General features: G+C 37.0%; 1 protein-coding gene across 3 annotated transcripts in view; it reads right to left on the reverse strand.

Moving 5' to 3' along the window:
* Positions 1-17,307, reverse strand: part of Pibf1 (progesterone immunomodulatory binding factor 1) — a 232,488-nt gene that overhangs the window by 153,635 nt on the left and 61,546 nt on the right. For all 3 annotated transcript variants that reach the window (XM_046449462.2, XM_058580979.1, XM_058580978.1), the window contains exon 10: positions 7,668-7,766. In XM_046449462.2, coding sequence (XP_046305418.1) covers positions 7,668-7,766 — 99 coding nt within the window. The remainder of the gene's footprint in view (positions 1-7,667; positions 7,767-17,307) is intronic.

Consider the following 17,307-nt stretch of genomic DNA (forward strand, 5'->3'; position numbering starts at 1 on the left):
GCCCACCGGCATGGTAGCCACGTGACCCCAATTGGAGTAGGGGCAGAGCAGAGCCGCCACCCGCGCCTGCAAGATAGGCAGACCTGCGACAGACGGGCGGATCAGGCCCAGCGGCCTGCAGGCGTGGTACACACGTCACCCCAATTGGAGTAGGGGCAGAGCAGAGCCGCCGCCCGTGCCCGGAACAGGCCCAGCGACCTGCCGGCGTGGTAGTCAGGACACCCCAATTGGAGTAGGGGCAGAGCAGAGCCGCCACCCGCGCCCGAAAGGTAGGCAGGCCTGCGACCGACCAGCAGAACAGGCCCAGTGGCCTGCCGGCACAACAGACACGCAACCCCATTTGGAGTAGGGGCAGAGCAGAGCCGCCGCACGTGCCCGCAAGGTAGGCAGACCTGCGACCGACCTGTGGAACAGGCCCAGCGGCCGGCCGGGGTGGTAGGCACGTCACCCCAATTGGAGTAGGAGCAGAGCAGAGCCTTCGCCTGTGCCCGGAACAGGCCCAGCGGACCGCGGGGGTGGTAGACAAGTCACACCAATTGGAGGAGGGGCAGAGCAGAGCCGCCGCCCGCGCCTGCAAGGTAGGCAGACCTGCAACCGACCGGCGGATCACGCCCAGTGGCCTGCCGGCGTGGTACACACGTCACCCCAATTGGAGTAGGGGCAGAGCAGAGCTTTCGCCCGCGCCTGGGACAGGTCCAGCGGCCTGCCGGCGTGGTAGACACATCACCCCAATTGGAGTAAGGGCAGAGCAGAGCCGCCGCCTGCACCTGCAAGGTAGGCAGACCTGTGACCAACCGGCAGAACAGGCCCAGGGGTCTGCGGGTGTGGTAGACACGTCACACCAATTGGAGGAGGGGCAGAGCAGAGCCGCCGCCTGCGCCTGCAAGGTAGGCAGACCGCCGCCCGACCCTGCAAGAGAGACTTTTCAACTATACAAGAGCAATAGAAATATATACGGGGAAAAAATTTTCAAAAACACAACAGTTTCACCAAGCAGAAAGAAACGCAAGCAGTATGAAAAGACAAGGAAAGAAAGGACCACAAGCAATGCAGGTCAACTCAACTTCAGAAGAGGTAACAGCTGCAGCAGATGGAATGTCAGATAAAGAATTCGGGATATACATGCTTCAGATGATCCGGAGTCTCAAGGAAGACATTAGACAGCAAAATCAGACAATGAAAGATCACTTCGACAATGAATTACACAAACAAATCCAGGAAGCAAACGATCAACTATACAGGGAGATAGAGGTTATAAAAAACAAACAGAAATCCTAGAAATGCAGGAAGCAATAAACCAACTTAAAAACTCAATGGAGAATACTACCAGCAGAGTAGAACACTTAGAAGATAGAACATCAGACAATGAAGACAAAGTATTTCAACTTGAAAAGAACATAGACAGCTCAGCAAGCCTGTTAAGAAACCATGAGCAGAACATCCAAGAAATATGGGATAACATTAAGAGACCAAACTTAAGAGTCATTGGGATACAGGAAGGTATAGAGGTCCAAACCAAAGGAATGAGCAATCTACTCAATGAAATAATACGAGAAAACTTCCCAGACTTGAAGAATGAGACAGAATCCCAAATCCTAGAAGCCTACAGGACGCCGAATGTGCAAAATCATAAGAGATCCACACCTAGACACATTATAATGAAGATGCCCAACATACAGAATAAGGAGAGAATTTTAAAAGCTACAAGAGAAAGGAAGCAGATTACATTTAGGGGTAAGCCAATCAGGATAACAGCTGACCTTTCAACACAAACTCTGAAAGCTAGAAGATCCTGGAATCACATATTTCAAACACTGAAAGAAAATGGGTTCCAACCAAGAATTGTGTTTCCAGCGAAATTAAGCTTCAGGATGGAAGATGAAATTAAAACCTTCCACGATAAACAAAAGTTTAAAGAATTCGCAGCTAGAAAACCATCTCTTCAAAACATCCTCGGCAAAACATTACAGGAAGAGGAAATGGAAAATAACAATGAAAACCAACAGTAGGAGGTAGGACAGTAAAGGGGGGAAAATAATCAAAGAGGAAAACAAACCATGTTTAGTAACATAAATAACAAATATGGCTGGAAGAACAACCTATATCTCAATAATAACCCTAAATGTTAATGGCTTAAACTCACCAATTAAGAGACACAGGCTAGTAGAATGGATAACAAAACAAGACCCAACAATATGCTGCCTACAGGAGACGCATTTGATAGGAAAAGACATACATAGGCTGAAGGTGAAAGGTTGGGAAAAATCATATCACTCATATGGACTTCGGAAACAAGCAGGAGTGTCCATACTCATATCAAATAAAATAGATTTCAAGCCAAAGTTAATCAAAAGGGATAAAGAGGGACACTACATACTGCTCAAGGGAACCATACACCAACAAGACATAACAATCATAAATATATATGCCCCAAACAATGGTGCAGCTATGTTCATCAAACAAACTCTTCTCAAGTTCAAGAGTCTAATAGACCACCATACAATAATCATGGGAGACTTCAACACACCTCTCTCACCAATGGACAGATCTTCCAAACAAAAGTTGAATAAGGAAACTATAGAACTCAATAACACAATTAATAACCTAGACTTAATTGACATATATAGAATATACTACCCAACATCAAGCAGTTACACTTTTTTCTCAGCAGCACATGGATCCTTCTCAAAAATAGATCATATATTATGTCACAGGGCAACTCTTAGACAATATAAAGGAGTAGAGATAATACCATGCATCTTATCTGATCATAATGGAATGAAACTGAAAATCAACGATAAAAGAAGGAAGGAAAAATCATGCATCACCTGGAGAATGAACAATAGGTTACTGAATGATCAATGGGTTATAGAAGACATCAAGGAGGAAATTAAAAAATTCTTAGAGATAAATGAAAACACAGACACAACATATCGGACTCTATGGGACACACTGAAAGCAGTTCTAAGAGGAAACTTCATTGCTTGGAGTTCATTCCTTAAAAAAAGAAAAAACCAACAAATAAATGATCTCATACTTCATCTCAAAATCCTAGAAAAAGAAGAGCAAAACAACAGCAAAAGAAGTAGAAGGCAAGAAATAATTAAAATCAGAGCTGAAATTAATGAAATCGAAACAAAAGAAACAATTGAAAAAATTGACAAAACTAAAAGTTGGTTCTTTGAAAAAATAAATAAGATCGACAGACCCTTAGCTGTGCTAACGAAGAGAAGAAGAGAGAGAACTCAAATTACTAGCATACGGGATGAAAAAGGCAATATCACAACAGACACTTCAGAAATACAGAAGATAATCAGAAATAATTTTGAATCCTCATACTCCAATAAATTAGAAGATAGTGAAGGCATCGATAAATTTCTTAAGTCATATGATCTGCCCAGATTGAGTCAGGAGGATATAGACAACCTAAACAGACCAATATCAATTGAGGAAACTGAAGAAACCATCAAAAGACTACCAACTAAGAAAAGCCCAGGACCGGATGGGTATACAGCAGAGTTTTACAAAACCTTTAAAGAGGAACTAATACCAATACTTTTCAAGCTACTTCAGGAAATAGAAAAAGAGGGAGAACTTCCAAATTCATTCCACGAGGCCAACATCACCCTGATTCCTAAACCAGACAAAGACACCTCAAAGAAAGAAAACTACAGACCAATATCTCTAATGAACCTAGATGCAAAAATCCTCAATAAAATTCTGGCGAATCGGATACAAAAACATATCAAAAAAATTGTGCACCATGATCAAGTAGGATTCATCCCTGGGATGCAAGGCTGGTTCAATATACGGAAATCAATAAATGTTATTCACCACATCAATAGACTTAAAAATAAGAACCATATGATCATCTCGATAGATGTGGAAAAAGCATTCGACAAAGTACAGCATCCCTTTATGTTGAAAACTCTAGAAAAACTAGGGATAACAGGAACATACCTCAATATTGTAAAAGCAATCTATGCTAAGCCTCAGGCTAGCATCATTCTGAATGGAGAAAAACTGAAGGCATTCCCTCTAAAATCTGGAACAAGACAGGGATGCCCTCTCTCACCACTTCTGTTCAACATAGTTCTCGAAACACTGGCCAGAGCAATTAGACAGATGAAAGAAATTAAAGGCATCAAAATAGGAAAAGAAGAACTTCAATTATCACTATTTGCAGTGACATGATTCTATACCTAGCAGACCCAAAAGGGTCTACAAAGAAACTATTAGAGCTAATAAATGAATTCAGCAAAGTGGCAGGATGTAAAATCAACACGCATAAATCAAAGGCATTCCTGTATATCAGCGACAAATCCTCTGAAATGGAAATGAGGATAACCACTCCATTCACAATATCCTCAAAAAAAATAAAATACTTGGGAATCAACCTAACAAAAGAGGTGAAAGACTTATACAATGAAAACTACAGAACCCTAAAGAGAGAAACAGAAGAAGATCTTACAAGATGGAAAAACATACCCTGTTCATGGATAGGCAGAACTAACATCATCAAAATGGCGGTATTACCAAAAGTTTTCTATAGGTTTAATGCAATGCCAATCAAAATCCCAACGCCATTTCTTGTAGAAATAGAGAAAGCAATCATGAAATTCATATGGAAAAATAAAAGACCCAGAATAGCAAAAACAATGCTAAGCAGGAAGTGGGAATCAGGCGGTATAGCGATACCAGACTTCAAACTATACTACAGAGCAATAGTAACAAAAACAGCATGGTAATGGTACCAAAACAGGCAGGTGGACCAATGGTACAGAATAGAGGACATAAAAACCAATCCACAAAGTACAACTATCTTATATTTGATAAAGGGGCTAAAAGCATGCAATGGAGGAAGGATAGCATCTTCAACAAATGGTGCTGGGAAAACTGGAAATCCATATGCAACAAAATGAAACTGAATCCCTTTCTCTCGCCATGCACAAAAGTGAATTCAAAATGGATCAAGGAGCTTGATATCAAATCAGAGACGCGCCGTCTGATAGAAGAAAAAGTTGGCTACGATCTACAGTCGGTGGGGTCGGGCTCCAAATTCCTCAATAGGACACCCATAGCACAAAAGTTAATAACTAGAATCAACAAATGGGACTTACTCAAACTAAAAAGTTTTTTCTCAGCAAAAGAAACAATAAGAGAGGTAAATAGGGAGCCTACACCCTGGGAACAAATCTTTACTCCTCACACTTCAGATAGAGCCCTAATATCCAGAGTATACAAAGAACTCAAAAAATTAGACAATAAGAGAACAAACAACCCAATCAACAAATGGGCCAAGGACCTGAACAGACACTTCTCAGAGGAGGACATACAGTCAATCAACAAGTACATGAAAAAATGCTCAACATCTCTAGCTGTCAGAGAAATGCAAATCAAAACCACCCTAAGATACCATCTCACTCCAGTTAGATTGGCAGCCATTATGAAGTCAAACAACAACAAGTGCTGGCGAGGATGTGGGGAAAAGGGTACACTTGTACATTGCTGGTGGGACTGCAAATTGGTGCAGCCAATTTGGAAAGCAGTATGGAGATTTCTTGGAAAGCTGGGAATGGAGCCACCATTTGACCCAGCTATTCCCCTTCTTGGTCTATTCCCTAAAGACCTAAAAAGAGCATGCTACAGGGACACTGCTACATCGATGTTCATAGCAGCACAATTCACAATAGCAAGACTGTGGAACCAACCTAGATGCCCTTCAATAGACGAATGGATAAAAAAAGTGTGGCATTTATACACAATGGAGTATTACTCTGCATTAAAAAATGACAAAATCATAGAATTTGCAGGGAAATGGATGGCATTAGAGCAGATTATGCTAAGTGAAGCTAGCCAATCCCTAAAAAACAAATGCCAAATGTCTTCTTTGATATAAGGAGAGTAACTAAGAACAGAGTAGGGACGAAGAGCATGAGAAGAAGATTAACATTAAACAGGGATGAGAGGTGGGAGGGAAAGGGGGAGAGAAGGGAAATTGCATGGAAATGGAAGGAGACCCTCAGGGTTATATAAAATTACATACAAGAGGAAGTGAGGGGAAAGGGGAAAATAATACAAGGGGGAGAAATGAATGACAGTAGAGGGGGTAGAGAGAGAAGAGGGGAGGGGAGGGGAGAGGAGGGGGGATAGTAGAGGATAGGAAAGGCAGCAGAATACAACGGACACTAGTATGGCAATATGTAAATCAATGGATGTGTAACTGATGTGATTCTGCAATCTGTATACGGGGTAAAAATGGGAGTTCATAACCCACTTGAATCAAAGTGTGATATATGATATATCAAGAACTATGTAATGTTTTGAACAACCAACAATAAAAAATAAAAAAATAAAAATAAACATGCTTTGGGAGGGAGGGGGAAACGCTGGTGAATGATACTGGCCAAATTATTGTTAGACTGTGTTCATTTACAAATATGTAACAACAAATCCCATCATCATATATAACTATAATGCACCAATAAAAAAATGTGGAAAGAGAAAAACAAAACCCAAGAACAGTAAGTAAGTATTCTCTAGGATCCAAAATTCTACTATCCTAATAGAAAAAAGTAACCTACATTTTCACAAATACATTCATTTCTGAAAAAAATCCTTTTGTATTGCTAAAACAATATAATTCGCTGTTGCCCTCTTTATGACACACATATATTTTACATATGAATTTTGAAAAATGAACTGGAAGTGTATAATGATCCCACCACTTCAGAGTTAAAGTTTTATAGGTTCTTTTAAACTAAAACACTTACCTCACCTGTGAGTGGCAATTCCAATTCTAGGTATTTATACAAGAGAAATAAAAATATGCTCACAAAAATGTTGTATGAGAATGCTCACAGCATCTTTTCAATGGTAGCTACAAACAAGAAACAATTGTAGTGTCTGATGACAGGTAAAAACAATAAAACTGGTATGTTCACAATTAGCAATAATAACTACTGATACAGTAACAAAAAAAAAAGAAAAACATAACGTTAAATCAAAGATGCCAGACACAAAAGAGTATAATTTGCAAGGTTCTATTTACTTTTTGTCCAAGAACAAAACTGAGTTATAGTGATAGAAATTATAAAGTGGTTGCCTCTTGAGGGGTAGTGGATAAGTGCCGCAGTCTGGCTGGGCACAAATCACGAGTCACTGAAGCAGGAACAAACTTTATTTCTGAACTCTACCAGAACACTCCACACACGCTCCCAGGAAATCTCCCGAATGCTACGCAGCTCGTCCAGGAACCAGCAACCGGAAATATCCCTCCTCCGGCACTTCTCCAACTAATGGGAACTCTCCGGGAATCCCAGTGAGAGCTCAACTGGAACTCAATGGGAACTCCGTGAGAACTCGCTGGCATCATCTCTCAACCACTACTTCTGGCAAAAATGCCATGCATCATCCCGACTCGGCTGTGGCCCTCAACAGATAAGGTGGGCTGAAAGGAATATAAGGAAACTCTCTGGAGTGACTAAACTGTTCTATTATTAAGTTTTCAATAAATGTAACAATTATATATTGTAGAAATAATACATGAAAACTATAATTTAATTGAAATGAAAATTATACTTCTATTAAAAAGATATTTTCAAAAAGAAAAAGTAACAGGAACAAAAATTGAAGAGCTTTAACATTTCTATTTTTAGGATGCTCACCTGTCTAAGAGCTGGTCATGTTTTTCTAAAGCATCCTTTTCGGCCATCACTGCTCGGTCCTTTTCAGCCATAGCATTATCCCTTGCTTCTCGAAGATTTCTAAAATTTAAAAATACATTTTGGTTATTTAAAATGAAAATATATCCTTCTTTTAAAGAGTCATAAATTTTTCTGCTCATAGTTGGACTAGCTCTCAATTTTAAGGACCATTACAGGTTAGTGACCCCAAGTGTATATTACATTAGTCTGCCTGGCTTGCTGAGTTTCTAGCAGCATTAAACCATGTAGTGTAAATACGGTCTGTGTCTAAATATTAGAACTAGATAATTAAAATTCAGTTTTTCATTATTCATAGAGAATATCAGTGGGGAATCCTGAAAGTCCACACAGTTTGAAAAGTTTCTTCACTACTGTTCTTTATATGGGTCGAGTATAGGTTGAACAGTTTATATAATACTGTACCTCACTTAATCCTTACCATAATCTAACGATGGGTGTAATTACTAATAAATTATCTACAAGAAAACTGAGGTTTTGTGAGGTTAATTAATTTTCTATTAATCATTTTTAATGAAAATATATTCATGAAGGACACAAGAATTAAAATGAGAATGAAGTTTTGTTGCATTGGCAAGAGAACAGATGAAACAATGGACCTTGGAATCTCAGGGAAGAAGGAAGGAGAAGGGAACACAGAAAAGCTGAGATATCAGAAAAAAGTAGAAGGAACAAAGGACTGGAGGTCCTGTAAGATGACAAACAGATTAAGTGGAAGTAGTTGTACACGCAAGTTGAAAGATTAGAGATTGTTGTTGGAGAAAGGTGATTTAGAAACAGAATGGTACTTTCTATGGCAGAATTTCAGTTGATGACAAGAAAGGGTGTGACCACTGCAGTGGCTAAATGAAGTAGAGCTGGGATTCCTATTCACGTAGGAATCAAGAAATAGGAGTCCAGGTATTAGGTAAGTCATCTTATAGTGGTGATGACAGTAGGAACTGAAATTGTCAATAAGATTACATTTAGTGATAGTTAAGGAGTGTCCACAAGGTAGAACTTAACAACAGTGAGTAATTAGGAGATTATACAGTCAGGTATGAGCCTTCAAAGATCAAATTCTACTTGTGTTTTAATACAGATAAGATTTTGGATCAAGAAAAAACGCTAACAGTAAGCTTCTTCAAAGTCATGTACTAAAAAAACAAGTAAACAAAACCAAAAAACCTACTTTCATAACAGTTAAAATATGTAAAGTAACACAAATGATTTTGTTTACTTAATCCCTACAAATCTCCTATGTTGTCTTTTCTAACCTATTTTATAGTTTAGTAAACTGAAATTTAGAGAACTTACATGTTTAGCACCAAGTCACGCAGCGAAAACGTTAGAGGGCCGTAGTCTACCCTGGTTGTTACTTACTCCAGAGCCATGATTTTTATACCCATCACCCTATCTATCTCCCATAAAGAACTGGATTAGACAACTAGATCTTATTTTTTATTTTTCACAGAGAAGTTCAGTAGGGAGTAATAAGAACCCATATCTGAATAAATCTATCTGATAAATATCGGACAGAAATGCTTAGTGGTCATACTGGCTAAGCCAGTAGTCTTTTGCTTTGTGATGTTTTAACAACGAATTTAAAACATGTGAATCATTACAAATTCATCAGCAAAACAGTTTATGAGTGAGAAACAAAATAGTTTAAAAAAAAACTAGAGTACAGGCAACTCTTATTAAAAAGAAAATAAACTTACTTTCATATGCTATTATGTAACTGGAAATATAAAGTAGCTTCAGACATGATGTTGCATGCCTATAATCCCAGTGACTTAGGAGGCTGAGGCAAGGAGGACTAAAAATTTGAGGCCACTGTCACCAAATCAAGGTGACCTTCAGAAATTTAGCAAGACTCTGTCTCAAAATAAAATATAAAAAGGACTGGAGGGCTGGGGATGTGGCTCAAGCGGTAGCGCGCTCGCCTGGCATGCGTGCGGCCCGGGTTCGATCCTCAGCACCACATACAAACAAAGATGTTGTGTCTGCCGAGAACTAAAAAATAAATGTTAAAAATTCTCTCTCTCCCTCCCTCCCTCCTTCCCTCTCTCACTCTATCTTTAAAAAAAAAAAAAAAAAAAAAAAAAAGGACTGGAGATGTAGATCAGTGGTAAAGTACCCCTGGGCCCAATCCCCAGTACCAAAAGAGGAAAAAGAAAAAAAAAAAAAGATAATAAAAATTAAAAATGTAGCTGTTGGAAAATGGCACATTATTATTTTCTGATATTCTGATTACAGCAAACTTCAAAAATATTCTATTATCAAACCAAATGAAACATGAAAAATTAATTTTAGAGACTAAAATTCTCTAAGTATATTAAACATTTATGTCTTTTTTCATTCCTAGATGATCTAAATATTTTAGTAAGTCACCACAAATTGGTTTTAATTTTCATTTTTCAAACAAGCCTCATTATTCTAAGTTGTTTCAGCAATAGAATTCCAAGTAGGTCACATTTAGAGTACTAATTAAACAAGAATGCTTAGTTGGAAACTGGAGATGCTTCAGTTCCTAACTATATATATTTCCTTTCTTGTAACCATTGTCATTAGTAATAACACTAAGACACAGGGAAAGAAATAAAATATAGGAAAAGCTACCATTAAGGCTTATAGGAAGAGATATTAGAGGGTACTAATACGTTCACCATGCCACAATCTTTATTATTCAGCTAACTATAAATGCTGACGTTAAGGCATAAACAAAATTCTAAGGTCACAAAGAGGAGTTTTTTTTTTTTTTTTTTTAAACTGGAGTAGGAAAGATAAGGGAATAAAGGGAAACATTTTAAAAAAAAGTGGCATGTACAATTAAACTTTAGAGAATAAATAGGTAAGGCAATTAAGCAAGAGAAAACCAAAATAAATAGAGGAAAGTTTTAGAAGCAGAGGCTTCTATCAAGAGGTCCTCTAATAGGTGTATGTGGGTGATATTTCTGTGTAAATCCGTATATACTCCACAACCTGAATACTTTATTTTTCCTTTAATATCAACTGACATATTTCAAATTAAATCTGAGAGAGGTAAACTGAATGCATTCTTATACTGTCAATAATAGTAATAGTAAACACTAAAATAATAGTAATTGTTTACCATATGTCAGGAACTGTTTTAGGCATTTCACATTTTCATTTTCTGTTTTTGTTTAATTGTCATGACACTCCCACAAACTATATGTTATACCATTACTTCTATTATACAAATGAGAAGACTGAAACACCAAGGTTAATCACTGGCTTAAGGTCACACAGTGAGGTATGCTATGGAGCCCAAATGTGAACCTAAAGAGTCTGGCTCAAGAGTCTGTGTGCCTCTCTTAAGAATTCCTTTGTATCAGAGATATTTTCTCCTTGGGAAATTCTGACATTATGAGATTTATTATTATAGGACCACCTCATAGCATAAATTGATGTCAAATAAAAATTGGCCTTAGAAGAATTTTGAATATATCATATACATTTGTTTTCATAGCCCATGGTACGTAACATGCTTTTTCAAAATTACATTGGTTTGATAAAACACCAGATGGATTATATGCTTGCCATAGATAAAACACTAAATAACTAATAAATAATCCATTTTTAAATGTTAAATGCATTATAAAATGTAACAGAAATATAATTACAGATGAAATAGCAGGAATCCAAATGTTCCTCAAAAGAGACACTTGAAAAATTGACAGACTCTATCTGTAGTATGCATAAACTAATGAAAGCTCAATTTTTAAAAGTCCAATCTGAGTGTATAACCAAATGTAATTATAATAACACAGAAAAAGATGTTGGTATTTGACCAACTGGCCAATATTATAACAAATGTCTAAAAATACAAAAATGCCAAGTCTCTCAGTACCTGCAGAAGATTGGCTCCTGGCCCTGTGGATACTAAAATCCAAGGATGCTCAAGTCCCTTGCATAATATGATATAGTATTTACATATAACCTATGCATATTATTCTATATACTTTAAGTTATCTCTAGGTTACTTAGAATACCTAATACAATGTAAATGCTATATAAATAAACGCTATACTATACTGATCAGGAATTGATGATAACAAGAAAAAGTCTGCACATGTTCAGTAAAGACACAATTTTGTTTCAAAATACTTCTGGATTTGGCTGAACCATTCATTAGATGTGGAACCTGCAAATACAGAGGTTTGGATATATGTAATCCCTAAAAATACTTTTATAAGTCTAATACCTGACTCCTCAAGCTATATTTGTCACAATTCTTTCATGTTGTTTCTTACTAACTCCATCTCCCATAACACATACGTATCTTTCCTATCTGCTATATGTTTCTGTATAGAAAAAAAAAGAAGGGAAACAAAATCTTAATTGTATGTAAAATGCAAAGGAAAAGTGAGCATCTTAGTACAATAACCATTGTCCAAATAATGTACTTTTTAACATGGGATAGTTTTGAAAGCAAAAGAAGGTGTTGTTAATTATGACAAAGAAACAAGCATAAACTACAACTTTCCTGGACAAACTAGGAGATACGACTAAATAATAACATTGAATGAGAAACTTAGATCTTAATCGTTTCTCTGAAAAAAGTTTTTAATATTATGATAAATAGACATATTTCATATGTAATATATGCCTAAGGTCATACAGTGAAGTAAGCTATGGCTCCAGAGTCTGTGCTGAATCATACTGTGTGCCTCTTTGAAGAACATTTACTATTTATTATGTAATATATTATTTAATATTTACTACTTAATATTATAATAAATAGACGTATTTCATATGCAACATTTGCAATTTGTGCAGGTGATTTAATACACATAAGTTTACACAAAAACATCTCACATCTTAAGCTAAAAACTTTGGTAGAAAACATAAATAGCAAACTAATGTATGGGATGGAATCTATTCTCATTTATACAAGATAAATTTCACAGTAACAATAAGCCAAATCTAAATTTTTATCTGAAAAATAGTAAGAAAAAAGTTAGAAGAAAAACTTTAGTAACTTCTGAAATTCCAATAAGAACAAATCAGAGTTTGGCAATGCCATGTGCAGGCTTTAGCCTAAATAAAATCACTAGTGTACACCTCAGAACTTGAAATTTGCAAAGAATAAATAGTGAAGAAAACATGGCTGTCAGAAGAGCGTGGCAGATAACAACAACTAAGAAATCCATTCAAAAAAAAAAAAAAAAAAAGAAATCCATTCTACTTCTGCTTTCATGTAAGAATATTTTCAGTTAATAAAAGTGATTTTTTTTTTCCTAGTTGGAACGTGAAGTGATTGAAACAGATTGTTTTCTATGACAAGTTTATTTATAGGGAAAGTGTTGAATTAATCTCTTCTATCTCCATATTCTTCTTCCTGGACAAAACATAAAATTTCTTTATTTTCACAGCTCGTGCCTTTGCTTCTAAGACAGTAGAAGTAGAAAACAGTTAGGTATAGAGGCATATGCCTATAATCCCAGTAACTCAGGAGGCTGAGGCAGGAGGATCGTAAGTTCACAATCCAGCCTAAGCAACCCAGCAAGATCTCCAGCAACTTAGCAAGACACTGTCTCAAATTAAAAAATAATAAAGGTTGGGGATATAGCTCAGTGGAAGAGAGCACTACCTCCCCCTTGCCCCCACCACACCTAGGTTCAATCCCCAGTACAAAAAACAAAACAAAAAAGATAGCATAGTACAAAACTGCAAACGGACAATTTTAACACTGACAAATAATTTTACCTTTACCTTTAATTAACATAGGTGGTTGAAGAGTCAGTGAATATGACATAAAAACAACTTGAACAAAGTACGAACTTCATTTAATAAAATTTGGAGGAAGCTGTGCATTTCTCAACCTCCAGTACAGTGCCAATAAAGTCTTGTTCATTATCAATGATCCCATCTCAGATTTTCTGTTGTGGCAGCCCAAATGCACTGAGACAGTTGATGTTCAAGCAAATCCTTTTCATTTTATACAGATAAGAATTTGGTTTAACGTAGATCATTCCATAATCCACATTAGGTTAAAGGGATGTGTGAGTATGTGTGAGAAAAATTTACATAACAAAATGTAAACCACTTATCTGAAAATCCATTAATGGGCTGAGGTTTCAAAAGTAGCTGATAGAATAATATATCAAAATGAAACAGTAAATTTGGTGGATGATTAATTGAGTAACTTCTATATGTTAGTCACTGCTCAGTCCTGATCAAAGCCATTACAAACCTTTTTTTTTCCGGGGATCAAACCTAGGACCTTGTGCATGTTAGGCAAGCACTTTATCACTGAGCTACATTCTCAGCTCTCATTAGAAATCTTTGTGTAGGTTTTCATCTAAACCAATACCCACCTGATTTCTAAAACAAAACAAAATAAAACAAACAAACAAACCCCACTACTGATTCATTCATATTGAGCACATACTATGTACTAGGCACTGGCACATGGCAACTTAGCACTCAGTAATAGATGAAAATTCCTACTCTGGTGGATGTGGCATTCTAGGAGGAAGAAAAGCAAAAGTAAATAAATATGTAGTATATGTTAGTTGGTAATAACTTTTCTGGAGAAAAATATAGCAAAGAAGGGGCTAGAGGGGAAAGAGGGATTTCCCAATTTTTAACAGGGTGGTAAGAAAAGGACTATATAGAACAGGTGACATTTGAATGTTAGGAAACAGGTTTTAAGGTTATCATTTATGAGTTGGATGGGTAAGCAGTAGAACTATGGAATAAAGGAACTGAAGTAGGTACATGCCTGTAGGTAAAGGAAAAGGAAGCCAATGTGACTAAGCAAGTGACAAGAACAGAGTAATAAAACAAGGAAGGGGTAATAGCACAGATCAGAAAGTATTATGGACAATTATTATAATTGAAACTTACTGAGATGGGAGTTTTTTTTATTTGAGTAGAGGAGTGATTTAATTGAAACTGTGCTGAGAATAGACTAAACTGGGCAAGGAAGGAAGCTGGAGACCACTGGAGATTATTGCAGTGGTTTAGGCAAGAGATAGATAATGGCGGCTTGGACCAATGTAATACTATCTGTGAGATGGTAAGAGATCATAAATTTTGAAGACACAACAAAATAATTTGCTATTTAATAGAATACAGAATGTAAAAAATGAGGAATCTGAAGATGGCTTTGTGGTTTTGGTGTAAAAAAGTGAAGGATTATCTTTAATTGATCCCGGGTGAGACTAAAGGTAAAGGAGTAAAGGAGGTAGAGTGCAGAATAGGAAGTTTTCTTCTAGACATTAAATTTATGATGCCTATTAGATAATCAAGTGGAAATGCCATGGAGGTAGTGGCAAAAGATATGAAGGAGATGAGGAAGAACCAGCAAAGGGATCAAGTAGATGCAGACAAGGAAGAGGGGGAAAAACAATGGTGTGGTATCCTGGAAGCCAATTAAAGAAAAGAATGTGAGCCAGGTGTGGTGGCACCTGCCTGTAAACCTAGCTACTCAGGAGGCAGAGGCAGGACAATTGCGAGTTTGAGGCCAGCTTGGGCAACTTAGCAACCTGTCTTAAAATAAAATAAAATGGGCTTGGGATACAGCTCAAAGGTTCAAGTCCCAATATTGGGGGCAGGAGAAAAGAGAGAAAGAATATGTTCCTGGGAGCAAAAACTGATCAACTGTATTCACTGATGCTACTAGGTCAAGGGTGATGAGAAATGAGAATATGACAACTGGATTTTGGCAACCAACATGAAGGTCTTGGGATCTTTATCAGAAAGGTTTTTGTTAGCTTTGCTGGAGTGATGAGGGTGGCAAAAGCTTGGTAGAAAATGGGAATAAAGAATGAATATATGAAACTTTGCAACAAATAAATTGGTTATAAAGGGGACCCAAGAAATAGAAAAGTGTCTCAAGGAGGAACTGGAGATAAGAAATGCTTTTTAAAGATGAGAGAAAACACAGGTTTGTACATAGCTGTGAACTAGCTGGGAGGAAGAAAATTGACAGTACAGGAGGTAAGGGGAGGATTTCTGGAGTTAAGTGTTTCAGCAGAAGAGGGGAAATGAGGTCTAGTCAGAAGAATGTCAAGGGGTAGACCTTATTAAAACAACCATACCATTTTATGTTTAAAAAGTCCTCTTTACTAATTTTCACAATTATAAGTGTATAAAGTTTAATGACCTAGAACATCATGTCAACTGAAAAAAGCTTCAGAAAGTCAAGGGATGTATGTTTTCTTTTATTTGTGGATGCTAGAGAGAAAAACCAGAAAGGAGACCAGGAGAGTCAAGGAAGAAGGCCAGGGGGAGGGAGGAAGAGAGAGAAAGGGGAAGTACTGAGGAATGAAACTGATTGCAATGGAATGTTACTCAGCTATATAGAAAAATAAAATTATAGCATTTGCAGGTAAATGGATGGAACTAGAGAATATCATGCTAAGTGAAATAAGCCAGTCCCCCAAAACCAAAGATTGAATGCTCTCTCTGATATGTGGATGCTAACCCATAACAAGGGAGGGTAGTGAGGGAAAGTTTAGAAGTTCATTGGATTACAGTAAGGAGAATGAAGGGAAGGAAGGGGGGATGGGAATAGGAAAGACAGTAGAATGAATCAGACATAACTTTCCTATACTCATATACAAATACATGACCAGTGTAACTCCATATATGTTCAACCAGAAGAATGGGATCAAAATTGTAATGGGTTGCATCCCATGTATGCATAATATGTCAAAATATACCTCTAAAAGCAAAAACCATGTTATGTGCAGGTATAACTATAACACAAGGAATCCCACTAATATGTATCATTGTAATATACCAATTAAAACGTTTATATTAGAAGGAAAAAGAAATTCTAATGATTCATGCAAATTCTCTACTACTGAGCTACATCCCCAGCAAAATTTACAGTTTTGATAAAAAAGCCTTTGGTCAATTTTCATAGCCCTGACCAGTTAAATAGCAGTCTTCACCTAACTGTGGAGTCAGGCATCATCTACATTTATCAACAAAACACTTACATAGGTAAATTACATTTCATCTGTGTCTCAGTTTCCTCATTTGTAAAAAGAGATACTAATCCCTACATCCTATAAAATTTGTTCTGTTTAATTCTCTTTACAATATATATAAAAAGTGTTGAGGACAATGCTTGATGAACAATAAGTACTCAATGAATAGGAGCTATTGTTAGCATATTATCTAAATATGAAAATCTAATTAGAGATATGAAGGTATTCATTTAGAGAATGATAATTGTAGAAGTGTTTCCTAAGATTTTCTACTGTATAAAAGGAAAATGACAATCTACTTAATAGCACCTGGGGAAATAGAGAAGACTGCCACAGGGTCTCATAGTCCTTTCAGGCACCCTGAGGACTGTAGGGAATTCTATCTGGGGCACAGAAGATAAACACCTTTAGTAATAAACTATGTGATCTTAGGAAAGCATTTTGGATTTGGTCAGAACTACCATATCAGTAAATGATCAATCAGGACTGAATCATTATCTTCCTTTCTAAGTCTTGTCTGCAACCTGAAGTTAATGGCCATGATTTATCACCCATCATCACTCTGAGACTACGAAAGTAATAAAGCTGGATTCTCCTGATGGTCTGCATTAAATCTCACTGGGTCTTGCCAATTC

This window comes from Marmota monax, unplaced genomic scaffold (genome assembly GCF_021218885.2).
Source record: "Marmota monax isolate L192 unplaced genomic scaffold, Marmota_monax_Labrador192_F-V1.1 WCK01_AAM20220418_F8-fsc00137, whole genome shotgun sequence".
Classification (NCBI taxonomy): domain Eukaryota; kingdom Metazoa; phylum Chordata; class Mammalia; order Rodentia; family Sciuridae; genus Marmota; species Marmota monax.